The sequence below is a fragment of the Grampus griseus genome (assembly GCF_964374135.1).
Source record: "Grampus griseus genome assembly, chromosome: 9".
Classification (NCBI taxonomy): Eukaryota; Metazoa; Chordata; class Mammalia; order Artiodactyla; family Delphinidae; genus Grampus; species Grampus griseus.
Window position 1 is genome coordinate 75,328,959 of NC_139003.1, and position 24,822 is coordinate 75,353,780.

General features: G+C 36.6%; 2 protein-coding genes across 4 annotated transcripts in view; one reads left to right on the top strand and one right to left on the bottom strand.

Annotated features, from left to right (window-relative positions):
* Positions 1 to 351: 351 nt before the first annotated feature.
* DBF4 (DBF4-CDC7 kinase regulatory subunit) lies at positions 352 to 23,483 on the bottom strand. The gene is made up of 12 exons (XM_082661758.1): positions 23,226 to 23,483; positions 21,808 to 21,980; positions 15,089 to 15,268; positions 13,021 to 13,071; positions 12,245 to 12,314; positions 11,965 to 12,041; positions 11,262 to 11,298; positions 10,010 to 10,055; positions 7,023 to 7,151; positions 6,362 to 6,476; positions 3,192 to 3,316; positions 352 to 1,380 (listed from the first exon to the last, which is right to left on the bottom strand). Exons 1-12 carry the CDS (start codon positions 23,269 to 23,271, stop codon positions 387 to 389), a joined length of 2,043 nt encoding a protein of 680 aa, XP_082517884.1. The 5' UTR covers positions 23,272 to 23,483; the 3' UTR covers positions 352 to 386.
* Positions 23,484 to 23,760: 277 nt separating this feature from the next.
* SLC25A40 (solute carrier family 25 member 40) overlaps positions 23,761 to 24,822 on the top strand; it is a 56,575-nt gene continuing 55,513 nt past the window's right edge. Inside the window, exon 1 of one of the 3 annotated variants that reach the window (XM_082661588.1) lies at positions 23,761 to 23,935. In XM_082661588.1, coding sequence (XP_082517714.1) covers positions 23,836 to 23,935 — 100 coding nt within the window. In that variant the 5' untranslated portion in view covers positions 23,761 to 23,835. The remainder of the gene's footprint in view (positions 23,936 to 24,822) is intronic. The other 2 variants (XM_082661586.1, XM_082661585.1) reach the window with 2 other exon arrangements.

The window sequence follows — 24,822 nt, forward strand, 5'->3', positions numbered from 1 at the left end:
CAATATTATCATGTTATCATGGAAATCTGTTTTAATAGACAATAGATATAACTAGAATATCTAAATTTATAATGCTAAATTTTGATATTCTCAAAATTTCCCTTGAAATTAGTTTTCACTGACATAAAGCAAACTTATTATTCATAATAGTTCTTAGAAAACAGTTATGAACATAGTATGCAAAATGAGTCACAATTTATTCTACAATTTTTCTAGAATATTCAATTCTGTAGAAAAATGCAATCACCTTTATTGTTAATATTTACATTTCATCCTGTAAACAAAATTGGCAAAACCTCACCCCCAAAACTAAGAATTTTTATACATATTCTTAAAAATTTCAATATGATCTTCATTGCTTCTGAAAGGTATTTATTTTTTTAAATCTAAAAACCAGAAAATGTAGAAGTTGAAGGGGAAGAGAAAAACACTGATAACAGATTTGAGTTTTCCTCTTCCCAAATATCTAAAACATCACATATACCACTGTTTTCGGTGTAGCTTGTGAAACCCAAAAATTCTGACTTTTCTTCACTGGTTTGAAATAAGTCCAGTAGAGACTGTACTGATGAGCTACAAATTCTGTTTTCTTCTTGTGTAGTAAGAAATTCAGTTCTTTTCTTATCTAACTCCACATTTGGTTCCAGGTTTTCTTTTTTATTTCTTCTTAATAGTATTTTCACTTTCCGATGGATTTTACCAGAAGGTAAACTATCCATATTCTTGATGTCACATGGGTTGGGTTCCTCAGTAGGGCTTTGGGATGGAGCCTTTGCCTGAATTGTTAGGTGCTTCTGTGAACTGTTTATTGCTAACAGATCAGAATCACGATGAAATACTGAACGAAGGTCCTTTTCCTTCATATCCTTTGCTGGAAAAAGTACAGTATCTGACTTTTGTTTTGGTTGAGATGCACTATTATCCGTACTGAAATGAGAAACTTGTACAGATGCCTGTTGCCTATGTGGACAGTGATCCACCCTTACTTCTAAGTCATTTTCATTTATGATTAATTTATGTTTAGGAACATTAAGAATGCATTCCTGTTTATTTTTATGTGGAGATAGAGATATAAAATTTAGAGATATAAAATTTTCTTTTATGTCATTTTCAGCTGGATTTAACATGGAACATTTATTAGATGTTTTATCATCATGTCCTCTTAATTCACTTGAAGGGTGTGGGATGTGTTCTGAAGTAGACATAAACTTTTGTTCAGGTTCCTGGGTTTCTTTATCCAGGAAACCGTGCTCCATCACCTGTACATTTTCCCTGGAGTTTTTCTGAGAAGTATGTTGTAATTCCATCTTTTCTTTACGTTCAAACTTTTTCAAAACATTTGCAGTAATAGGAGAAAGGGAACCAACACTGTATTTTATTCTTTAGAGGAAAAAGAAAAGAAAAAAAATTAAAATTGCTATCAAAAATTCCTGAGTATTTAAAAACTAAATTAGTAAAAATCTTTAAAAACTGTGTATAAAACTTATTTAACTTAGAAAACACTACAAAAATACAGAACTTTTACTATTTAGCCACATTTACTTTAGATGCCTTTATTTTTTTGGCCACGCCACGTGGCATGCAGGATCTTAGTTCCCCGACCAGGGGTCAAACCTATGCCCCCTGCGGTGGAAGTGGGGAGTCTTAACCAATGGACTGCCAGGGAAGTCCACTTTAGATGTTTTTAAAATAATAAAACTTTACAGATATAGCTAAAAACTCTAGTGTACCATTCCTCATCCACATTCTTCCACTTCCCCCCAGAGGTAAGCAGTTTCTTGACTTTGGTATTTAAAACTACTTTGATCATATAAATCAAAGAAAGATGATAGTAAAGGGATTTGGGTCTGTTCTTAATTTTTTCACTATCCTGAAAAATTTCTTAATTTCTGTGCTTTGATTTACATTAATGTTGACTTAGCATGTGGAGAATGAGTATTGGGAAACCTAAGGCAGAAATGGATATTTATTTATATTTAAAAATAAACAATCCAATATTATAGTAAGCCAGAAACCTTATATCATTATACTTCTAAAGATGACAAGTCAGTAATCCTTAAGTTTCACACAGATTATTGACTTAAAACTCTCTTCTTCATGGAGTCTCTTAATACCCTTGGGATGCTAGTTTGTATTAGACAATCCTAAATTACTTACAAAGAGAAAAAAACTTAACGGCTCACTAATTATGTTTTATGTTATACATGTCACAGATAATGAAGAGAAATATAGAATTCCATCTGCCCCTTCAAAACCAGAATGGTTACTTTTCTATTTATTTTGTTGATACTTTCACTTAAGACTCCTCTTGAACAAATGGAGGATATAAAATGTAAAAACACTAGTCCAACATCACTCTTCTTTAAAGTCCAGAGATGTTTAAGTGACTGGTCTATAGAGATAAAAATTGTGCAGATGATAAGATAATTAAGGAATAAACCAGTTTATATATAAGTACTAGTTCAGAATTTTGCTGCAGAATGAGTTTTTAGGGAATTCTAAATTCTTACAGTAGCCCATATAAGTTTTAATAGTTGGAAATATGCTTCCTCTCCAAATATTACATCAGTCATGAACAATCATTCTGAATGTTACAGAAATAAGAGGTTTAGGAACTGTTCTACCCAGATATAGCCAAAAAACTTTCTAGTTAATTTTCAGGAGTTGTAGCTTGGTATCATTTTATAGTCTTCTTTATGCCTTAAGATTGGTCTAAAAACAGATATAAGGACTAAACAACCTATTGAGTTATTACCAATTCTAGGGTATATTCATATGAAAGCATTTCTTTTTATTTTAGATTTATGGGAATAATCTTAATGAGGCTCATTTTGTCAATGTACAGTTACTGTATACTGAACATCACTGTATTCACACTTTATACAGCTCGGGCCAAATCTAGTCTGCCATCTATTTATTTTTTGTGGTTCACAAAATATTAACTATGTGGTTCTTTATAGAAAAAGTTTGCCAACTCCCCTTTTAGACTATGTTAAGAAGAGAGCCTTAAAAGTAATAATTAGGTAAGCGTTTTTGGTGGCGGTGGAGGAGGGAGAGAAAAGAAGCAATCAGTTCTTAACCATATTTCTATGCTGAAAATATAATCCTTCTAAGAACAGAAAACATTGGATTTATTTTTAGTTTAATGGTTTAATATTCTTGTAAAATTTAAAACTTGGGTTGATAATTACCTTTTATTTTTAGGCATGTCCCTTTCATATTCCACAAAGTCAAAAACTAACTTAGATACAATGTCATCAACAAGTTGATAGTGATTACTCTGTGCAAAGTTTCTGTGTTGCTCACTTAGAAGATGCTAAAATAAAACAAAAAAGTACATAAATCATAATTGTATTTTAAAAGTAATAGATACTTTTTTCTAATATTCTTATGCCCCTAAAATTAAGTATCTAATAACTACTCCAAAGAAATATCCTTTATCAGAACTTAAAATAAGTAGAATAAAAGTAACTGCTGAGAAACCACTAAAAGTACTTTGGTTTTTAGTCTTCTGTTTTTCAATCAGAAAAGTCAAGTACTAATTAATTAGTAGTTTAAGGGAACTGAAAACCAATGAGCTACATCAGAAAATGAAGATAAAGCTGAAGAAAAACCGTAACATATAGCATTTAGTGTGCTAATATTTTTGAAAACACTTCTCTTTACTACTTTATCCTTATGCAATTACCACTAAGTAATAAGTAAGGTAGGGCTTATAAAATATTAAATACATGAAATGTTATGTAACATACAAGAATCTAAAACAAGAATCTAGAAGAGAGATTAAGTAAAAAAAGATGAAGTACAACTAATGCTGTGAAGAATAAAAAAAATTTTGAGAATGAGGGAATAAATGATCTCAATTACCCAGTGCTTATAACTGAGTACCGAGAAGCTTTTCTCAATCTTAAGGGTGGTTAAGAACAAAAGTCAACAAGTTCAGTGTATTGGGATAAAACTCAGAGGAAACAAAGTTCCTTCTGAATAGGTGGAATCTCCAGGCTAATTCTATCATTTGTCTATCAGCTGATCAGGGAATTGTAACTAGAAGCCTGTATCAAGGTGATCATGGAAGAATCTCATTTCTGTTTCCCTAGTTTCATATCATTTTAACTTTTTTTTTGGTTATCCATTTTATTATTTTTTTAACATCTTTATTAAAAACATCGGAACACTTCACGAATTTGCGTGTCATCCTTGCGCAGGGGCCATGCTAATCTTCTCTGTATCATTCCAATTTTAGTATATGTGCTGCCGAAGCAAGCACTAATTTTAACTTGCGATGATTTGATTTTAATTCCAAAAACGAAATTCTTCACTGGTCACAAAAAATACAGTATTCTGGAATATAAACGTATTCCTTCCTTGCTTGCAAAATTTACCATATACAAATTATGTATGCTCAGTAATGTTAAAACTAATGAGAAACGAAACATTAACTTTGTAAGTTCAGATTCTGTTTATTCATGTTCTTGGAAGGAAAAAGTACTAACTGAACTAAGAAAAACGACTTCCAACTTTTGTGTAGCTCCTCTCTACCTCCACCTAACTCTTTTTTTTCATCCTTTAAGTTTTGATTTAAATGTCACTTTCTCAGTTGAGCCTTCCTTGTCCCTCATTCTACATTCAGTACTCTATTTATTACCACTGCACTTCATACTTCACTTTTCATCCTACTTGCAAATACATGTTTCATATCTATTTCCTCTGTCAGACCGTAAGATGGTAAAAGGGTAGGGAATATATCTGCCTTGTTTGCTGCTTAATTTCCTGTGATCAAATTTGTTAAATGAATGCCTCGACACAGGTGGAACTGAATCACTGTGAAATCAAAGTTTCAAAAAACAAAATATTTTCTATATTCTTAGTGACTAGGGATCATGTACATGAAAAACTGTAAAAAAAAAATTAAAAATTAAAAAATATCCATCACAGCCTCTACTTTGATTTTCCTTTCTTGTGGTTGATTTTTAGCCCCAACATCCTCTGAGCATCAAATTAGGATCCACAAACTGATATTAAGGAAAACATCCATTTTAGATTAATTTATTGCAACAGCAAAGTAAAATTTCAGGACCAATCTACAATTTAAATTTTCAAAATGATTTTTGGGAAGGGCAAATATTTCTGAGAAAGTTCAGCTTATGATTAAAAATAATTTTAAACTAACTTTAAAATTAACTATTTTTCTACTTTATTATATAAACTGAACACAAAAAACTGACACAAACTTTCAGTTATAAAACAAACTTCCAATTTAGAAACTGAAGACAGAGGTAGTTTATGGATCAGATATTTTCAAATATTTTTTCTCAACTTTCCCACCATCTTCTACCAAAACCAAGCACCAAAACAGACTGTCCCAGTATTTTAAAAATTAACAATTCAAACAATAACAGCTAATATTTAATAAGCACAGTGCCAGGTACTGTCCAAAGTCTCATAGACAGGAAGCCAGGATTCAACCTTGGGCTAGCCTGGATCCAAAGCTCTTGCTCTTTTTATCAGTTTACAAATTGTAATTGTTCCCATTTTTTAAACTTTCTCTTCATCCCATATATATTTTCAACAATTTCTTTTTCTGCTATTTCAAAGAACTGTCTCCACTTTCTTCTCATCCTCCCATTAGTAAATCACTTGCCCATTTTTTAATTGTTAAGGCCTGAAGCATGCAGTGACCCATGACCCACCCTCTCTCCCTCCCAACATCCAATCCACTGCACATCCTCTTGGCCTCGCCTTTACAATCATATCCGCAAGCTGACTTCTACCACCATTGCTCAGTCCACCAACATCTGTTCTTTGATCCTGGCAATCAGTTTCATTTAGCACTTTTGCATTGCTTATTTCAACATTCACAAGTCTTGTTCCCTCAACTTCTCTCAGGTCTCTACTCAAATACCACCTCATCAGTTAGGTATTCCTTGTCTAGTCTAAATAAATAGCAACAACACCTTCATTCCTGCTTTATTTTCTCATAGCACTGATCTAATGTTCTCTCTATATACTTCACTATTCTCTTATCCTGTGGTTAGCTCTCTCTCCTCGCCTTCCACAGAATGTAATCTTCACAAGGGTTGTGAATTGGTCGCTTTTGTTCAATGCTGTTCACCCAGAGCAGTAATTGGTACACAGCAGGTGCTCAATAAATATTTGCTGAATGGATAAAAATGATTTTTCAATACACATTTCCCCACTTTGGGTTCTTAAAATTCAAGATAATTCTACCAAAAAGAAGTATCTACTACTTAATAATTACCAAGTTGTAAACCACAATCAAAAGAATAAACTAAAATTTAAACAGCAAATATTATTCATAGTTTTAGAAATATCAACCCTCTAAATACAAAATCACATTTACAGTATCGAGATCTTCGTATTTCTGCAAGCAACATTCACAATATCCCTTTTTTTTCTTCTCTTTTAACTGGAGTTGAACTGGGATTCCACCACATTTATCACCATCTGTTTGGATCCTGATAGAAATATATGGTAAAAGATTAACCGCTGAACGTAAGGAATAATTTTAAAAAATTTACTCCTCAGCTATCAAACAGCATCTGCCATAATTTGCAGAGATTTATATAAACAAATACTTTTAGCCATTTTTCTTTTTAAGAAATTGAGAAGCAAACTGAGAATGTAATGATTATTCTGGAGAATATCTCAGATCACTGAAAAGAAACAACACATTTGAATTATTTGCAAATATTTTTAAGCTCCTCCCCAGAGCCCCCATCTAAAGTGGCTAAATGTGACATACTTGAAAAAGAGATTCAGACTTTAAATCTAGCAAAGGGGCATTAAAAATATCCAGGGGAGAAAGCACAACAGTGATTAGACAGACAGACAGACACACACAAACCAACACACACACACACACACACAGACACACACAGACACACACAGACACACACACACACACACACACCCCAACACACACACACACCCCATGGCGTTAAATGAATTATTTTAAATATTTGTTTAAAAAGATAAAAAAATTACTTGATGGTTAAACCAACCTTAGTTTAACCTGAGTTTCCTTTTGGGTGGTAGATGGCTTATCTACATCAAATGGACTGGAGGGCTTCTGAACAGAATAGTTTATAAAAGGCATATTGGTCAGCTGAAGATAAAATGGCCTATAAAGCCTAAAAGAGTAAAAAGACAAATACATGAGAATCTTTATGATGAAAGAAAACATGTTTGAAGTCTTACATTTCAAAATCATGTAATTCACCTGGAATCTGAAATAAACAATAGGAATCAGTTAAAATTTACTATTTACTATTCTTAAGTGCACAGTTCAGTTGTATTAAGTATATTCAATGTTTTACAACTATTAACACCTGTCCATATCTAGAGCTCTTTTTATCTTTCAAAATTGAAACTTTGTACCCACACATAAAATAAGTAACTCCCCATTCTCTCTTCCCCACCAGCCCCTGACAACCACCATTCTACCTTGTTTCCATGAATTTGACTACTCTGGGTACCTCATTAGGTGGAATCATGTAGTATTTTCCTCTTATTTCATTAAGCATAATGTCCTCAAGGTTGATCCATGTTGTGGTGTCAAAATTTCATTCCTTTTTAAAGTTGAATAATATCCCATTTTATGTATATACCATATTATCCATTCATCTGTTGATGAACATCTGGGTTGCTTCTGCCTCTTGGCTATTGTGAATAGTGCTGCTATGAACATGCATGTACAAGTGCTTCTTCTAAACCCTGTTTTCAGTTCTTTTGGATATATACTCAGAAGTGGAGTTGCTGGATCATACAGCAAGCAGTTCAAAATTTTTGAGGACTCTCCATATGGTTTTCCATAGTGGTTACACCATTTTCTAATCCCACAAACTGTGCATAAGAGTTCCAATATGTCCACACCCTCACCAACTTTTTTCTTTTTAAAATAGTACCCATCCTAATGGTTGTGAGGTAATAGATTTCTCATTGTGGTTTTGATTTGCATTTCTCTGATGATGAGTAAGGTTGAACATCTTTTCATATGCTTGTTTGCAATTTGGGTATGTTTGGAGCAGTGTCAAGTCCTTTGCCCATTTTTTAATTGGGTCATTTGATTTTCTGTTGTTGAGTTCTTCATATTACCATCTTATTAGATACATAACTTGCAACTATCTTCTCCCATTCTGTGGTTGCCTTCTGTGTTATGTCTTTTGTGCACAGAAATTTATAATTTTGATGTAATCCAATTTAGTTCTTTTATCTTTTTGCTTCTGCTTTTAGTGTCATATCCAAGAAATGACTGCCAATTCCAATGTCATATAGCTTCCCCCTATGTTTTTTTCCCCAAGAGTTGTATAGTTTTAGGTCTCTGACTCATTTTGAGTTAATTTTATATATTGTATAAAGTAAGGGTCCAACTTCATTCTTTTGCATGTGGCTATCTAGTTTTCCCAATACTGTTTATTATTATTACTTTTTTTTTTTTTTTTTTGCGGTACGCGGGCCTCTCACTGTTGTGGACTCGCCCATTGCGGAGCACAGGCTCCAGACACGCAGGCTCAGTGGCCACTGCTCACGGGCCTAGCCGCTCTGCGGCATGTGGGATCTTCCCGGACTGGGGCACGAACCCATGTCCCCTGCATCGGCAGGTGGACTCTCAACCACTGTGCCACCAGGGAAGCCCCCAATACTGTTTATTAAAAAAGACTGTCCTTTCCCTACTGAATGTTCTTGGCATCCTTGTCAGCAATCATTTGGTCATATATATGAAGATTTACTTCTGGGCTCTTTATTCTATTCCATTGGTCTATATATCTGTCTTTATGTCAGTACCAAACTTTTGATTACTACAGCTTTGTAGTAAGTTTTGACATTGGTTAAGTGTAGACCTCCAACTTTGTTCTTCATTTTCAAAATTACTTTGGGTGTTCAGCGTCCCTTGAGATTCCATATGAATTTTAGGACAGATTTTTCTCTTTTTGCAACAGAAGTCATTGGGATTTTATAGGGATTGCTTTAAATCTGTAGATCACTTTGGGTAGTACTCACATCTTAAAATATGAAGTCTTCCAATCCATGAATATGGGCTGTCTTTCCACTTATTGATGCTTCTCTAGGCCTAGTTTTATTTTTTAAAATATTTATTTTTATGGCTGTGTCGGGTCTTAGTCGTGGCACGTGGGCTCTTTCTTGCGGCATGCAGGCTTTCTCTTCTCTAGTTGTGGTGCGTGGGCTCCAGGGCATGTAGGCTCTGTAGTTTGCAGCACACGGGCTCTATAGCTGAGGTGCGAGGGCTTAGCTGCCCGCAGCATGTGGGATCTTAGTTCTCCAACCAGGGACTGAACCTGTGTCCCCTGCATGGGAAGGAGGGTTCTTTACCACTGGGCCACCAGGGAAATCCCTCCAGGCCTAATTTTAAATTGTACTTTTTTTTCCTTACAGTAGCACATTAAAAAAAAAGAAGCGTTCAACACATCTTTGTCACCTCATTGAGCACCCAAGAGAATTAATCACACATGTCTAAATGAGTAACTAGAATGTGTAGGGAAAGAAATCTAATTCTCCCATGCCAAATTAGTCTACTTATATCTGTAGTCTTCATTAAGATTATTCTATAGAGCTTCAGAATGAGTTTGCGAAACTACCAAATTAGATGTTATACTCAGATTTTGTATTTCCAAGTAGTAACTAATAATTTCTTTTTTACAAATGTAGATGCAGTCTTTAAGTAGTAGTTCTAAATCATATGGTATTACCTTTAGCTAGAGAATGGTTATTTGAAATACTGAAAAATGAGCTGGTCTCGTGATTGCTCTAAAGTAGATTTTCAAGGAATTATTATCTAAAACCTACTGAAACTTAATTCAGTCCTTGAGCACGAAGCAATGCTACTTTTTGAAACTGTGCCACATGCATATTAATATCATATAAATCTAACGTAAAGGGACCTAACAGTATTAGCGGGAACAGTTTAATTAGTTAGATTTTCTCCTTTAATATTGTATTAAATCATACAGATTGAATTTAAGATACTTACTGGCTTATATCTTCCACCTTTACAAAAGGCTTTTTGAGTCTACCTGCTTGGGAATATACAAAACATGATATTAGATGCTTACAAATCCAGAATTTTTTTTTTTAAATAAAACTACTCTGGCTAAAATAATCCAACTATGTATCCATTATCCATTTCATTTCAATTTGAAGTTTTTAGCCTCAGGTAAGGTATCCTGCAATTATAAATCCATTTCCAAAATGACAGAAGCTCTGTCTATATTCTGTGATTCTTAAATGGAATGGATCTCCTAAAGGATCTATAAGCAGAATTCCAGAGGATTTTGAGCTAGAACAGGAAAAAAAATTTAACTTTTATGTTCACTACTCTCTAACTGAAATGTAACATGTCCTTCAATTTTGCATATAAGCAAAAGAATCACAGTAGTATTAGCAGTGCTTGTAATTTTTATTTATTTATTTATTTTACTTATTTACTTTTGGCTGTGTTGGGTCTCCCTTGCTGTGCACAGGCTTTCTCTAGCTGCGGCGAGCAGGGGCTACTCTTTGTTGCTGTGCGTGGGCTTCTCATTGCAGTGGCTTCTCTTGCTGCGGAGCATGGGCTCTTGGTGTGCGGGCTTCAGTAGTTGCAGCACGCGGGCTCAGTAGTTGTGGCTAACGGGCTCTAGAGCACAGGCTTAGTAGTTGTGGCGCACAGGCTTAGTAGTTGTGGCACACAGGCTTAGTTGCTCCGCGGCATGTGGGATCTTCCTAGACCAGGGCTCGAACCCCTGTCCCCTGCATTGGCAGGTGGATTCTAAACCACTGTGCCACCAAGGAGGCCCAGTGCTTGTAATTTTGATATCAGTTGAAACATATTTTCATATCATATTAGTTACTACAAATATCTCAAAGCATCATTTATACTCATCACTTCAAAACAAAATTACAGTAGCAATTATAATCACTGCTAGAACTTTTTAATGTGTAATAAAAACAAGTATATAACTATTTTATACTGAAAAATATTCTGATAACTGAATTTCAATATAATTGATTTTCTTAGTGATATAATGATAAGAAAAAATGTTTTAAAAAACATTATTCTAACAAAGGTCCGTAGAATTTACTAGACTGCCAATAGGGGTCAATGTTCTAAAGAAAAAAAAAAGGCTAAGAACCACTGAAAAAGTCATTTAAAGGGTTGGTTACATGATATGTTAGAAGATTTTTATATGTTTTATTCTATTTTCTAAAAGCAAAACAAACACACATAAGGAAATCAAAATACTTACTTCTTGCTTTCTGTGTGCCAATACTTACTCTTTTCCCCTAAAAAAAAATGTATATATATATATAAAAAAACATATACATGGTAAAAACACTGGGCTTGAAAGTACAGTGAAAACAGCTATTGCAATTGCTCAATATCCTCAAGACTAAAAAATCATATAGGAAAACAACTAAATAAAGGAAGGGTGATTATTGCAGTTTCATGGGGAAAAAAGAGAAAAAGCTGCTTTTCAAAATCAGCTCAACCAAAGAAATGAAAGGAAACAAAGATCATTCAGGAATTAAAGATTTTATCCAGTGGTATGGAACTTAGTAATACAAGCTCACTTTTACAATACCCCCAACAAACATTTTGCATTTTAGCTATGTCTTCACAGAAAGAAATCAACCAATAGAGAAAAGGCATGGTTAGTAAAATAATCTAAAAATAGTCATGTAAGTTATTTTTATGCCCTCATTCAGCAAAACCTTTGTGATAAACTCATCAAAGGTGGAACAACTTTTACCTCATGAGTAAATCCTAAAGTAAAATGATATGCAACAATTTATTCAAATGACAGAAACATGCATATAGTACACAGGATTACCCCTAGGATATTCTGGCAGTAATATTTTCCACTTGGCAAAAAAATTTATAGATACATAAATAAAAACCAAGCTTACCATTTTCTTTAATTAGTTTAAAAATTAAGGAAAATAACATACCCCATCTCTTACAGAAGTACTTGATTTCTTGAGTAAATACAATTCTTTTTTCTTTTGTTCAATGTAGTATCTAATGTCTTTATTAAAAGAAAGAAGGGTTTAAGATTAGCATTTTTACCTTTGGAGTTAAATGCTGCTATTTTCTTATAATTGTAGTAAATTTTAGATGAAAGAATTACCCTTAGAGGTATCTCTTGCTATCAGAATTCTATCTAAAATTAGGAATGAAGAGACAGACACTTATAACAAATATTGTCAAAAGCAGTAATAAAATCCTTACCATCAATATGAAGAATTTTTACTCCCCATGATAAGGCGTTTGATAATATACTGTTTGAAGGAATAAAATCCTGTTAAAAAAAAAAGTTTGATAGTTTTTTCTAGGAAATTACTCTTTTAAATGAGCTAAATTAAAAATATTATCTGAAGCTTAATGTCACTGAGATGGTTATTCAGAACAGACCCTATACAGTTACAATAGCATTGAGGACATCAGTTTTTTTCTTCTGAAATTTCTAAAACCATTTCTGTTTAATATACCCCCATATTCTTTTTTTTTTTTTTGCAGTACGTGGGCCTCTCACTGTTGCGGCCTCTCCCGTTGCAGAGCACAGGCTCCAGGTGCACAGGCTCAGCGGCCATGGCTCACGGGCCTAGCCGCTCCACGGCATGTGGGATCTTCCCGGACCAGGGCACAAACCCGTGTCCTCGGCATTGGCAGGTAGACTCCCAACCACTGCGCCACCAGGGAAGCCTTACTCCCATATTCTTGACAATTAATGTACCCTGTAGCCTTACAGTTAATAGTTTCAAGAAATTATTTCTTTTAAAGACACAAAAATGCCACAGGCTTCAGAAGTGGCCAGTAATATTTTAAAAGGCCACAAGATGGAGGCGTTTCTTCATGAAAAGCAGATTCTGTTCTTTATGAGATACATGCTGATATTTAGACTTTTCCTATTAAAAATGAGGAAAAGATTTCAAGAACATCTCTATTTTACATTTCAGTTTTTAGTAATAGAATATACACTGTGAATTTTTAAAATTCCTACTTACATGGTCCTTGATAGCTTTTTCAACTAATAATTTTCCTCTGCTCAAACACACCTATAAAAAGACCAGAGAACAATAGTTGTAACATAGTGCCTCACTGGAAAAAATTTTTAAAAGATAAAATAGCTAAAGCAAGTAGATAAAATTTAAAGATGAATTTTAATATAAATATGAAATTTAAAATACATAAAGTTTATTTGTACAAGTCTTAATGACCATCAACATAATAAATGTACCGTAAAAAGTGATTTCCTTAGGGTCTTTGTTTGTAGTAAGATCTATTAAAAAGTTTGTTTCTTTTTTTGGTAGAGCCTAAACTCAGCTTAAAAAAAAAAGGTCAGTTCTGTAGTAAATGTTATTCAACATGAAAAATAAAATAGGTTGATCTGAAATTCTATCTAATTAAATAGTAAGTTTACATTTTAATTTCCTATTTAACCAAAGATCTAAGGATATAAGTAAACCATATATACTGTTTTTACATAGCATTTCATTTTTTAAACAAAACAGTAGGAAAAGCAGTTGAAATGCTAATAGCAGCAGTTAATTTGGAACTAGTCACTGGTGTACAACTGTGTTCCTCCAAAAAAGCATTAACTGAAAGAATGTATGAGGCTTCCTTGGTCTCTTCTTCTTTGACGTTTTTTCTTCTTTGTATTTGTCTCTTTTTTTTCAAGAGATATCTTTTATGTAACAATCATTTCTTTTACCTGTTCTCCCCCGCTCCCATTTTTCCCTGTTTTCCAAACGGCTGCAGTAGATAAGTTGGGGAGGATATTTTTTAAATTTATTTTTAAAATTTATTTATTTATTATTTATTTTTGGCTGCATTCAGTCTTTGTTGCGTTGCGCGGGCTTCTCACTATGGTGGCTTCTTTCTGCAGAGCACAGGCTCTAGGCGCGCGGGCTCTAGAGTGCAGGCTCAGCAGTTGTGGCACACGGGCTTAGTTGCTCCGTAGCATGTGGGATCTTCCTGGACCAGGGATTGAACCCGTGTCCCCTGCAATGGCAGGCGGATTCTTAACCACTGTACCACCAGGGAAGCCCCGGGGAGGATAATTTTAAATAATTAATTTCAATCTAAAAATGAGATAAACACTATTTTTCAACCTCTTGCCCTTTTCATACCCAATTAAATCAATTTAATTTATCCTTCACTGTATCTTACAACTTACTGGCAACTGAGTGGTAGGGATATGATGTTAGTAATTCTAGTACAGGGGCTGGCAAACTTTTTCTTTAAAGGGCCAGATAGTACATGTTTATATGGCTCTGCAGGCCATATAGTCTCTGTTGCAACTATCCCATTCTGCCTTTACAGCAGTAAAGCAACCAGTCAATATGTAAATGAATGGTATGTCTCTGTTCCAATAAAACTTTACTCATGGACAGTGAAATTTGAATTTCACATAATTGCCACTTGTCACAAAGTATTCTTTTGAATTCTTCCCCAACCACTTGAAAATGTAAAATCCATGCTTAGCTCGCAGGCTGTAAAAAACAGGCGGCAGGCTTGGGGCTTCCTTGGTGGCGCAGTGGTTGAGTCCGCCTGCTGATGCAGGGGACGTGGATTTGTGCTCCGGTCCGGGAGGATCCCACATGCCACGGAGTGGCTGGGCCCGTGAGCCATGGCCGCTGGGCCTGTGCTCCGCAGCGGGAGAGGCCACAACAGTGAGAGGCCCGCGTGCCGCAAAAAAAAAAAAAAAAACAGGTGGCAGGATGGATTTGGCCCATGGGCCATAGTTTGCTTACCCCTGCTCTGAAACAAACAAAAGGTTTCTATTCCTTCTTTAAAAAATGATCTGCTGTCACTCTTTAGTTGTAAATTACTCTAAAAATAAAAGCCATCACTAAATGCAAGGGCATATTTTAGGAATCAGTGTGACTACACAAGCACTGTTAGGAGAAAAATCACCTTTCTATATACAACAGCAACCTTATTAACGACTGGAAAGCCACACTTAGTGTAGATATTATTCTACCTAAGTGAACTCTGCTATCAGCCCACTCTTGAAAATTATAAAATCCTATAGCCTTTCCCAGAGTCTCAAACCATATTTCAGAGACTTACTGTATCTGGAGACTTAAATGAACTTCCATCGTGGCTGGGATGAGGTGATGTGGTTTCTGCAGTATATGCAGATTCTGGACTTGGTACAGGAGAAATTCGTCCCAAGGTTTGTGCAAATTTAGCTTCCTTTTTATTTGAAATAAGATAACTGATATCTTTGCTGAGAAATTCTTCAACTCGCTAAAGGAAAACAAAGTATTTTTAAGTAAGTCATATAAACCATAAACTGTTTCATATTCTAGGCACAGTAGAAAATGCCAATTTGATGCATTTTAATATTCTAAATTTCTATACTGTATTATTCTGAACCTAGAGTTGAGAAAGTACAATGAGAATTCTAATAACACAACAACAGCATGTAGTTTATATATCGTAATTAGTTTAATCCACATGACAACCCATAATACTAATATTATCCTTATTTTGTGGAGAAGAAAACAGAAGTTAAGTGACTTGCCTTGAGGGTTACACCAGTAGTAAGAGAATTTGAACACAGGTACTCTTTTTTTTTAACCTTAATTTTTTCTTAATTGAAGTATAGTTCATTTACAACGTTGTGTGAACATAGGTATTCTGTTTCATATCCATGCTCTAAAGCACTACTGTCCAATAGAACTCACTGTAATGATGGAAATGTTCTTTATCAGCATTGTCCAATATGGTAACAACTGCCACATGTGACTACTGAGTACGTGAAGTGTAATTAATGTGACTGAGCAACAATTTTAAACTGTTAATTTTAATTAACTTAAATTTCAATAGGCACATGTAGTGAATGGCTATAATACTGGATAGCACAATTCAAACTTATAAAGTTATAACATCTTTCCTTAAGACTTAAACTATTAAAAGGTAGGAAACCCTTACTTTTAAGAGTGTATGACTGAGACTTCCCTGGTGGCGCAGTGGTTAAGAATCTGCCTGCCAATGCAGAGGACACGGGTTCGATCCCTGTCCGGGAGGATCCCACATACTGCGGAGCAGCTGAGCCTGAGTGCCACAACTACCAACGCTGGGGGCCCTAGAGCCCGTGCGCCACAACTACTGAAGCCCGAGGGCTCTCAGGCCCCTGTACTGCAACTACTGAGCATGCTGCAACTACTGAAGCCTGCATGCAGCAATGAAGACCCAACATAGCAACCCCCCCCCCAAAAAAAAAGTGTATGACTGTTTTGAAGAGAATTTCCCTAGTTTGAAAACCACTGCTTAAATGTCTGAATTTATAAACACATGTACCAAAGTCAATAAGTCAGTGTTGAAAATCACTGCCATCCAAAGGCAGGAAAATTAAACTAAGTAGAAAAAATACTATTAATCATTAACTATTTGCATAAATGAGAGACTCAAAGTATTTTAAGCAGCTGTATCTAATTTCTGTAGGGTCTCACAACATAAATGAAGATAATAAAAAATGAAGCAAAGTATGTAATTAATTTCATCTAAGCATTAAGCACAATTTGTTGCTAAGACCACCAGCTGCCTTGGTTAAATGCAAATCACTAGTTCCTTTTTTTCTGAGTAACATTTTCATCCACCAGTAAATAAAGTACATTTATATATTCTAAGGATGACGGACTCAAATGCCTACAAGGGCCAGCAAGAATACGAATGAACGATTACATGTCCAATACTCTTTTCATCTTCATAAATATGTGGCCCCAGCACTGACAGAGCTTCCAGTTTTTCAAGAGATCTGCCCAATCTCCCAACCATTAAAAAAAAAAAAAATTGTGATAAAATACGTAACATAAAATTTACCATTTAAACCATTTTTGAGTGTACAATTCAGTGGCATTAAGTATATTCACAATGTTGTATAACCTTCCCCACTATCCATTTCCAGAAGTTTTTCATCATTCTAAGCTGAAACTGTACCCATTAAACAATAATTCCCCATTTTCCCCTCTTGCCAGCCCCCCTTTTCTTTTTTTTTTAAAGTATATTTATTTGTTTAGTTTTGGCTGCACTGGGTCTTTGTTGCTGTGCGCAGGCTGTCTCTAGTTGTGGCGAGCGGGGACTACTCTTGGTTGTGGTACGCGGGCTTCTCATTGCGGTGGCTTTTCTTGTTGCAGAGCACGGGCTCTAGGTGCACGGACTTCAGTAGTTGTTGCACACAGGCTCAGTAGTTGTGGCTCGCAGGCTCTAGAGTGCAGGCTCAGTAGTTGTGGCGCACGGGCTTAGTTGCTCTGTGGCACATGAGATCTTCCCAGACCAGGGCTTGAACCTGTGTCCCTTGCATTGGCAGATGGATTCTTAACCACTGCGCTACCAGGGGAGTCCCTTGCCAGCCCCTTTTGATGCTTACTTTCTGTTTCTATGGATTTGATAATTCTAGGTACTTCATATAAGTGGAATCCTGTATTTGTCCTTTTGTGTCTGGTTTATTTCATTTAGTACAATGTTTTCAAGGTTCACTCATGATGCAGCATGGATCAGAATTCCATTCCTTTTCAAGGTTGAGTAATATTCCACTGTATGTATAAACCACGTTTTGTTTATCCATTCACCTGCTGATTAACATCTGGGTTGTTTCCACCTTTTGGTTATTGTGAATAATGCTGCTATGACCATGGGTATACAAGTATCTCTTCCAGACCCTGCTTTCAGTTCTTTTGGGTATATACCCAGAAGTGGAATTGCTTGATCATATGGTAATTCCATTTTTAATTTTTTGAGGAAACTACATAATGTTTTCCATAGCAGTTGCACCATTTTACAATCTCACCAACAGTTCACGAGGGTTCCAGTTTCTCTACATCCTCACCAACACCTATGTTGATAGTGGCCATTCTAACAGATGTCAGATGGTACCTCAGTGTGTGTTTTTTTTTAATTGAAATATAGTTAATTTACAATGTTGTGTGTCTGGTGTACAGCAAAGTGACTCAGTTATACATATATATACATATTCTTTTTCATATTCTTTTCCATTATAGTTTATTACAAGATATGGAATATAGTGCCCTATGCTATATAGTAGGACCTTGTTTACCTATTTTGTATATAGTAGTTTCTATCTGCTCATCTCTAACTCCTAATTTACATCCTCCCCCCACTCTCCCCTTTGGTGACCATAAGTTGGTTTTCTATGTCTGTCTCTATGTTTTTGATTTGTATTTCCCAGTGATTAGTGATGCTGCACATCTTTTCATGTGCTTATTGGCCATCTATACGTATATATCTTCTTTGGAGAAATGTCTATTCAAGTCCTTTGCTCATTTTTTAATCGGATTGTTTTTTGTTGGGTTGTAGTAGTTCTTTATATTCTAGATATTAATCCCTTATCAGATGTATGATTTGCAAATATTTCTTTTCTCATTATGTGGGTTGTCTTTTCACCCTCTCGATAATGTCCTTTGATACACAAAATCTTCTCATTTTTACTAAGTCCAATTTATCTATTTTTTCATTTGCTGTCTGTGCTTTTGGTGTCATAGTCAAGGACTCAATGCCAAATCTAACGTCATGAAGATTCTCCCCAATACTTTCCTCTATGGGTTTTAGCTCTTATATTTTAGATCTTGATCCATTTTTAATTAATTGTAGCACATAATGTACAGTAAGGGTACAACTTCATTCTTTTGCATGTTGATATTCAGTTTTCCTAGCATCAGTTGTTAAAAAGATGATCCTTTCCCCACTGAATGGTCTTGGTGCCCCTGTTGAAAATCAACTTACTATATGAGAGGATTTCTGGGTTCTCTCTTCTATTGCATTGGTCTACATGTTTGTCCTTATGCTAATATGACACATTTCCCTTGGTTTTCCATTTCCTGTACCTCAAATTATAAGTCTTTAATAATGAAAAATACCTTTTACAATCTGGTCCCAATGTAACACTGTTTCTTGCCATATCCCCCATCTAAATCCCAAGCTCAAGTCATATTCTTAATATTAGCAGTTGCTCAAACAAACCACACAGACCTATATTTTAAATATGTTCTTTCCTCTATTTAGTTTGTTCATTTTACCTGGTATATTCCTACTAGGCTTTCAAGACTCAGCTCAAATTTTATTCCTGCTATAAATCCAAAAGGCAGAGTTAATATTTCCACTTCTATATTCTAATGGCAATTTCTACATAACTTCTGTTAAAGCACTGACAATGCTATACTGTAATTTATTGATTTAGGTGTCTGATGTTCCCATAGACTGAGAATTCCTAGAGGATTAGACTACATCTTATTTTTGCATTCCCCAGCATCTAAAATAGTGCTAGCATATGGGAGACACTGGTGGAATAATTTATGAATGAATTTCCATATGCCCAAATCATAACCATTCTTCAAAGCTGAGTTCAACTTGCGTCTGTACAATGGTCTCCAAGATTCCTTAGTTGGAAGCAATCTTTCCCTCTTATAACATTCTATATTACAATTAATTGTACCAATGCCATCTCTGCTTAGATTAGAAATTGAGGGTGGGATGGACATCAGATTCATTTTTGAATCTACCAAAGTACTTAATACTGTGTCCTGTACTGTTGAGTTAGTTTTATCATGGCCTTTAATTTATTAGCTACTGTGGAATCTAGGTCTTTAAAAGAGTAAACTCAAAACTTATTTTCTGATTTCAAGGTCACACTGAACATCCAAAACAAGTAATTCTGTCCTCAAGTTCATGAGGACAGAACTATGCCAAGGTATCTGACCCTACATCTCTTTTCTTCTCCAGCTGTCTTATTTTAGCCCAAACTGTTTAGATATGGGCTTAAGCATGGTTGGTTTTACAACAGCAACCTTTCTTGCCACTATTAGAGATATTCCCCCATTATGTCAGCACTTCACTGATGTGCCCTCAGTGGCTGAATCTTCAGAAGTGTACTCTCCAAATAAAAGGTGTATTTAGATATTTTCATTCAGACTAGAGAAAGCAAATGCATAAAATGGACAGTTCAAAAAGAGATGACACTGTTAATAACCTGAGGCAAAATAAATTACAAATGGTTAAAGGATCTAAGTAATCCTAAAAATTAATAAGCACAGTCCTTTTGAGGAAGATCTATCAATATTTAACTACACGTTTCTTAAAGTTGAATCTTAAATTAGTGTATAGAAATCAAAGTTCCTTTATAGCTGCCATACGAGATTTTCGTAACAGTCTTTTTCAGTGATAGAAATAGTACTGTGCTAGAGACAGAAATCATGACATCATGAATTATTGGAAAGATAGTGTGGGGGGAGATCAGAATTTGATAAAAAATCTTAGGAGAAATTAAAAGAATAAAGTCAGTAAATCAAATTCAGTTGAAAATCCACAGCTTTGGGGAAAAATTTGGAAACTTACGACGTTAATATGCTCCTCATTTCATTGACCTACTTCAAACCATTTTAGGATAAAAATTTGAAGTGTATAAAACCAACTTTCAGCTCTTTCTCAGCTATTATCTAACACATAAGTGAATTCAAAATTTGTTTCTTGCAAGTGCCTCAGGAACTGCTATGGGGATGAGAGAAGAGAGAAAAAGGGGGTAGGGCAGGCAGTCCCTGCACTAGCTTCTATACTGCTGTTTTAGCTCAGCAATTCCCTCTTTATTGGCTTTACACATTGGACTTCTGAACATGATTTTGTTTGAAGGGTTCCACTGCTAAAAGCACAAATCTAAAATTAATGATTTAGATTAGAAGGGTTAATAAGTTTTTCCATTATATTTAAGAAAGCTCTCAAACCATATCAGATAGCTACTTTGTAGCCACTGATTGCTAGAGGAACAGAATGGTGCAGTAGCATGAGTCCAGGTATTAGGCTGATTCTACCCTGGGTCAGTCACTTACTTCTCTGGACACTTAAGTACTTAATTTTTAAAATAAGGGATCTTTACTCAATGATGGCAGGTTATAAAACATGAACTTTAGTAATGCAGTCATATGGTCATTATGGTACATGCTACTACTATGACAAATGTGTAACAATGTTTTATTTTAAGAAAATGAATAGCAAAAACGTAGAATAGCTTTTCAAAGACAGTTAAGTAAAATATCATATCAAAAAATGATTCCAAAAAACTTGTTACATGTTCTGCAAATTTCTATTCCAGTAATGGCAGGATTTGTTCATATTATTCAAAAAATGTTAACCATGACAAAGTGCAGCAGAAATCTTTGAAACAGGAATAATCAGGAAATAAATGAATAAAATCTTAACCTTGCTAAAATTTACCCAGTACTACCCTTAATCCTAAGAAAGTCTTAGAATTTTACCCAAATTTTCTAATTTCCTAATCAGTTACTCAATGTATAAGGTAGGAAAGAAGCACGTTTTCCATATTTATAATCCAAAATCGTTCCCTTAATGACATTCATTCTGTTGAGACTGTATCAGTCAAGAGAAATTTTAACTCTTTGTGGTTTGAACAGGTTTTCCTTGTTCTGTAAATAACATCTTACTTTCATGTAGCTTCCCAATAATCATAATCAAGGAGTTTCTGCCATCTGGAGGACATCCCAACATTACCATGAGAAGGCAATCAGCAGTTCCTTCAGGACAAGGGAGTCTCATTTCTCACACTTGTGAACTTCACACCAGACTAATAATCACAGAAACCTGAAAGTTTTGTCAGCCTACAAAAGGTTAAAACAAATGACTGTTCATTAATGATAAACAGCTGTTAAAAATGTTAAGCTTGGTGCTTATAAAAGTTTTTTTCCAAAAGGAAAATGTTAAATGATTACAAATTAACAAGTTTTCCTTTTTTGTTACAGTGTATGGTTTTGACTTACCCCTCCCAGATCCTTAATGTCCTTTTGCAGTTTTTCAGATATGGTGACAGAAGGTAAGTCAATGTAAAATACTTTACCCCAGAGTGGCTCATATTTGGATTTTTCTTGTTTGTTATCAGTTTTCAGAGATTTCAAAGACGGTCGGTTTTTTTCATTTTTGACTTGGATTCCACCTATTGTTTAAAAAATTTAGAATTAGATCATGTTTTACGCAGACAGAAAATTTCTACTGTTTTAAAAATATTTGTTTATATGATAATATCACAGAGAGAAAAATCTTTATAATCCTACTAGTTTAGGCAGTCATTAACATTTTAATATATTTCTTTGTGGTATCACTTAAGATAAAGGCAAAATACTCTATTTTAACAGATATTATATGTCGCAAAACGACTATTGTTCACAGTCAACAGTTGACTCTGCAAGAAATATTCATGTGTTTATCCGTGTTTTATGCATTAAGGCAGTGAACTATGTAAAACCAATTTGAAAGAGTTTTCCTAGTATGTAAACTGCATGGAGTATTTACTCAACAAATACTCATGGAGCGTCTGCCATTCTGTTGAACACTCACAACTGGTACTTAAAATGTTGAACATTTAATAATGCAAGAAACCTGTTACTCAGAATGACCTAGACCTCAAAGGTTCCTGACTGCTCAAGGTTGAGTTTCACATAGAGTCAGTGTGTATATTAAGAAGAACTCGGCGGTCCATTTGAAGAACCAAATCACCATTCATTTCATTCTTTCCTTTGAAAACATCAGATCCAAACAGCTGCTTAAAAATTAACTTTAAGAACTCAATCTGTTCATAAGTAGGAGACCATATATACACACTATACATATCAATATATACCCACACACACTATACATGTTAAAAAGAAAAACAGGCTGGAATGCTTTACCAAATAGAAGTGATTGAAAATGAAAGTTTGCTCTTGTTTCTGTCTGTAATGTTGAAAACAGCAACGGTGTGTTTGAAATACAAACACTTTCCCTCAACTTCATGAGTAAGACCAAAAATCCACCCATAATCACCCAGTTTAATCAGGAAGCGAAAAGCCCCGAGCACATCTGCATTTAAATCGAGGCTCAAGCGGCAGCCTCAAAGGGTCGCAGCATCTGTGGGAGCCCCGGCGGGTTCCCGGGTCCCGCATTGTCTTCTAGTTTTATAACCGACAGCGCTACCGGGAATTTGCGGCCGAGGCTGGAGCGTGGAGAGCGCCAGGGGCCGGGCCGGGATCCGTTCCCTTCCTGCGGCAAAACCCTGAAGCAAGCCTTCTTTCAGGCCAGAGCAGGATGCACGTGTCAGAAGAGAAAAGCAGAGACCCAGCGTGAGAACTCTGAAGAATCAATTATGGAACCATGAGGGAAGGAAAGGATTAAAGGGACTGCAGCCGGAGGAGGGGCTTCGTACCCTGGAAATGTCCTCTGCTGTGGGTCCTCATGGCTCTGGAGTTCATGGCAGCCGCCCGGCACCTACATACTGGGTCCGGAGAGGGTGTCGCGCCGGGCGGCCGCGGAAACACGGCTCCTCAAGGCCCGTTGACCGGCCGGTAGCTTCTCCGCTTCCGCGGGCCACCACACCCACGCAGTAGAGATGCCGCGTCTGCCCGCCGAGTTTCCGGGGGCGGAATGCGGCCTCCGGGCGCGAAGGAGGAAGTGGCAAAGCACAAACGAGTGGGCTGCGGCGGTTGAAGATTTGAAAACGCGTCACGCGGCCGCGGCGCCGATACGCGCGCCCCGCCCCCTCTCACGCCGCGCGCCCCGCCTTCGCTCTCCCCCACGTGCTCGCCTCGCGCGCCCAGCCCCTTGGTGCCCGCCTCCTCGCGCTGCGCATCCGGCCCCTCACACCCCGCCTCCTCGCGCCTGCGCCCCGCCCCCACGGGCCGCGTCTCCGCCCCTGCGCCTTACCCACTGCTACGCCTTCTCGCCGTCAGATCCGCCACGGGTTCTCGTCGCCGGTGTACTGTACCCGGTACTGGTTTGAAGAGTCTTTGTGGCCCCGAGGTGGCCAAAGGGAGTGAATGCAGTTAGCGCCGCCAGCCAGACCAACTCGCCTCCGAGGTCATTCCCACCTTCCAAGGTTGCCGGGACCGCCTGCCCTTCAGCCGTTTCCTCCACCAGGTACGCTTGCTACCCCCGGGTCGGCTGTCCCGGCGGCTGGAGGCGCGGCGGCTACGGCCGAGCCGGGACGCAGATTGGGGTGGGGCGGTTGGCGGCGGCGGCAGCCTCTACCCAGCGCGCCCCGAGTCTCAGAGCGCCGTTTTCCCGCGGTCACCGGGCTGGCTGGAGGCAGGCCGCAGAGGGTCTTGGCGGGGAAAGAGTGGCCGGGGGGCGTCGGAGCGAGGGTTGGGCAAGGAGGACCCCGGCCTAGAGCGCGTCCAGGATGCCTTGTGCTTTCTGGTAGTTGCGTGCGCTGCTCCGTTGACCTCTGTTGTGCACACCCGAGATTTCGTTTTATTGTGTAGAAGTTTATTTCAACAATAACAGGAAAGGGAATTTGAAATCTCAAGTCTAGGGTTTAGGGTCTGGACCTTGCACCGACCAGCTGTAAAACTTGGGTTAAATTACCTAATCCCTTTGAATATCAGGTTTTTTCATCTCTAAAATGGGATTTGTAGTAAGGATTACATTTAAATGTTTTGGAAAGTAAATTAATTTTGTTTGGTAAGTGGGAAACGCTTCACACACAAAAAATGGATTTTGGTGTGTTTTTTTCTCGTAAACTTCGTAAGGAGTAAAAGCGTTGAATCTTGTACTATGCTTTACATTCCTTACCTCGTGGACACGATAGTGTCTCGTTGTTTGATGGTTGATTTTTAATTTAGTAGCTAAGGGAAGTTAGTGCCAGTGTTGCCGTTTCACAGATAGGTACCTTAAAAGCATAGAAAAGGGTAGATTGTAATACCTTTAGCCAAAATGGAGAACACAAAGAGGTGGTTCAGGTTTGGTAAGGGAAATGAGTTTTGCTGTGGATGATCTTAGTTTGGGGAGACGATAATGGATCTATT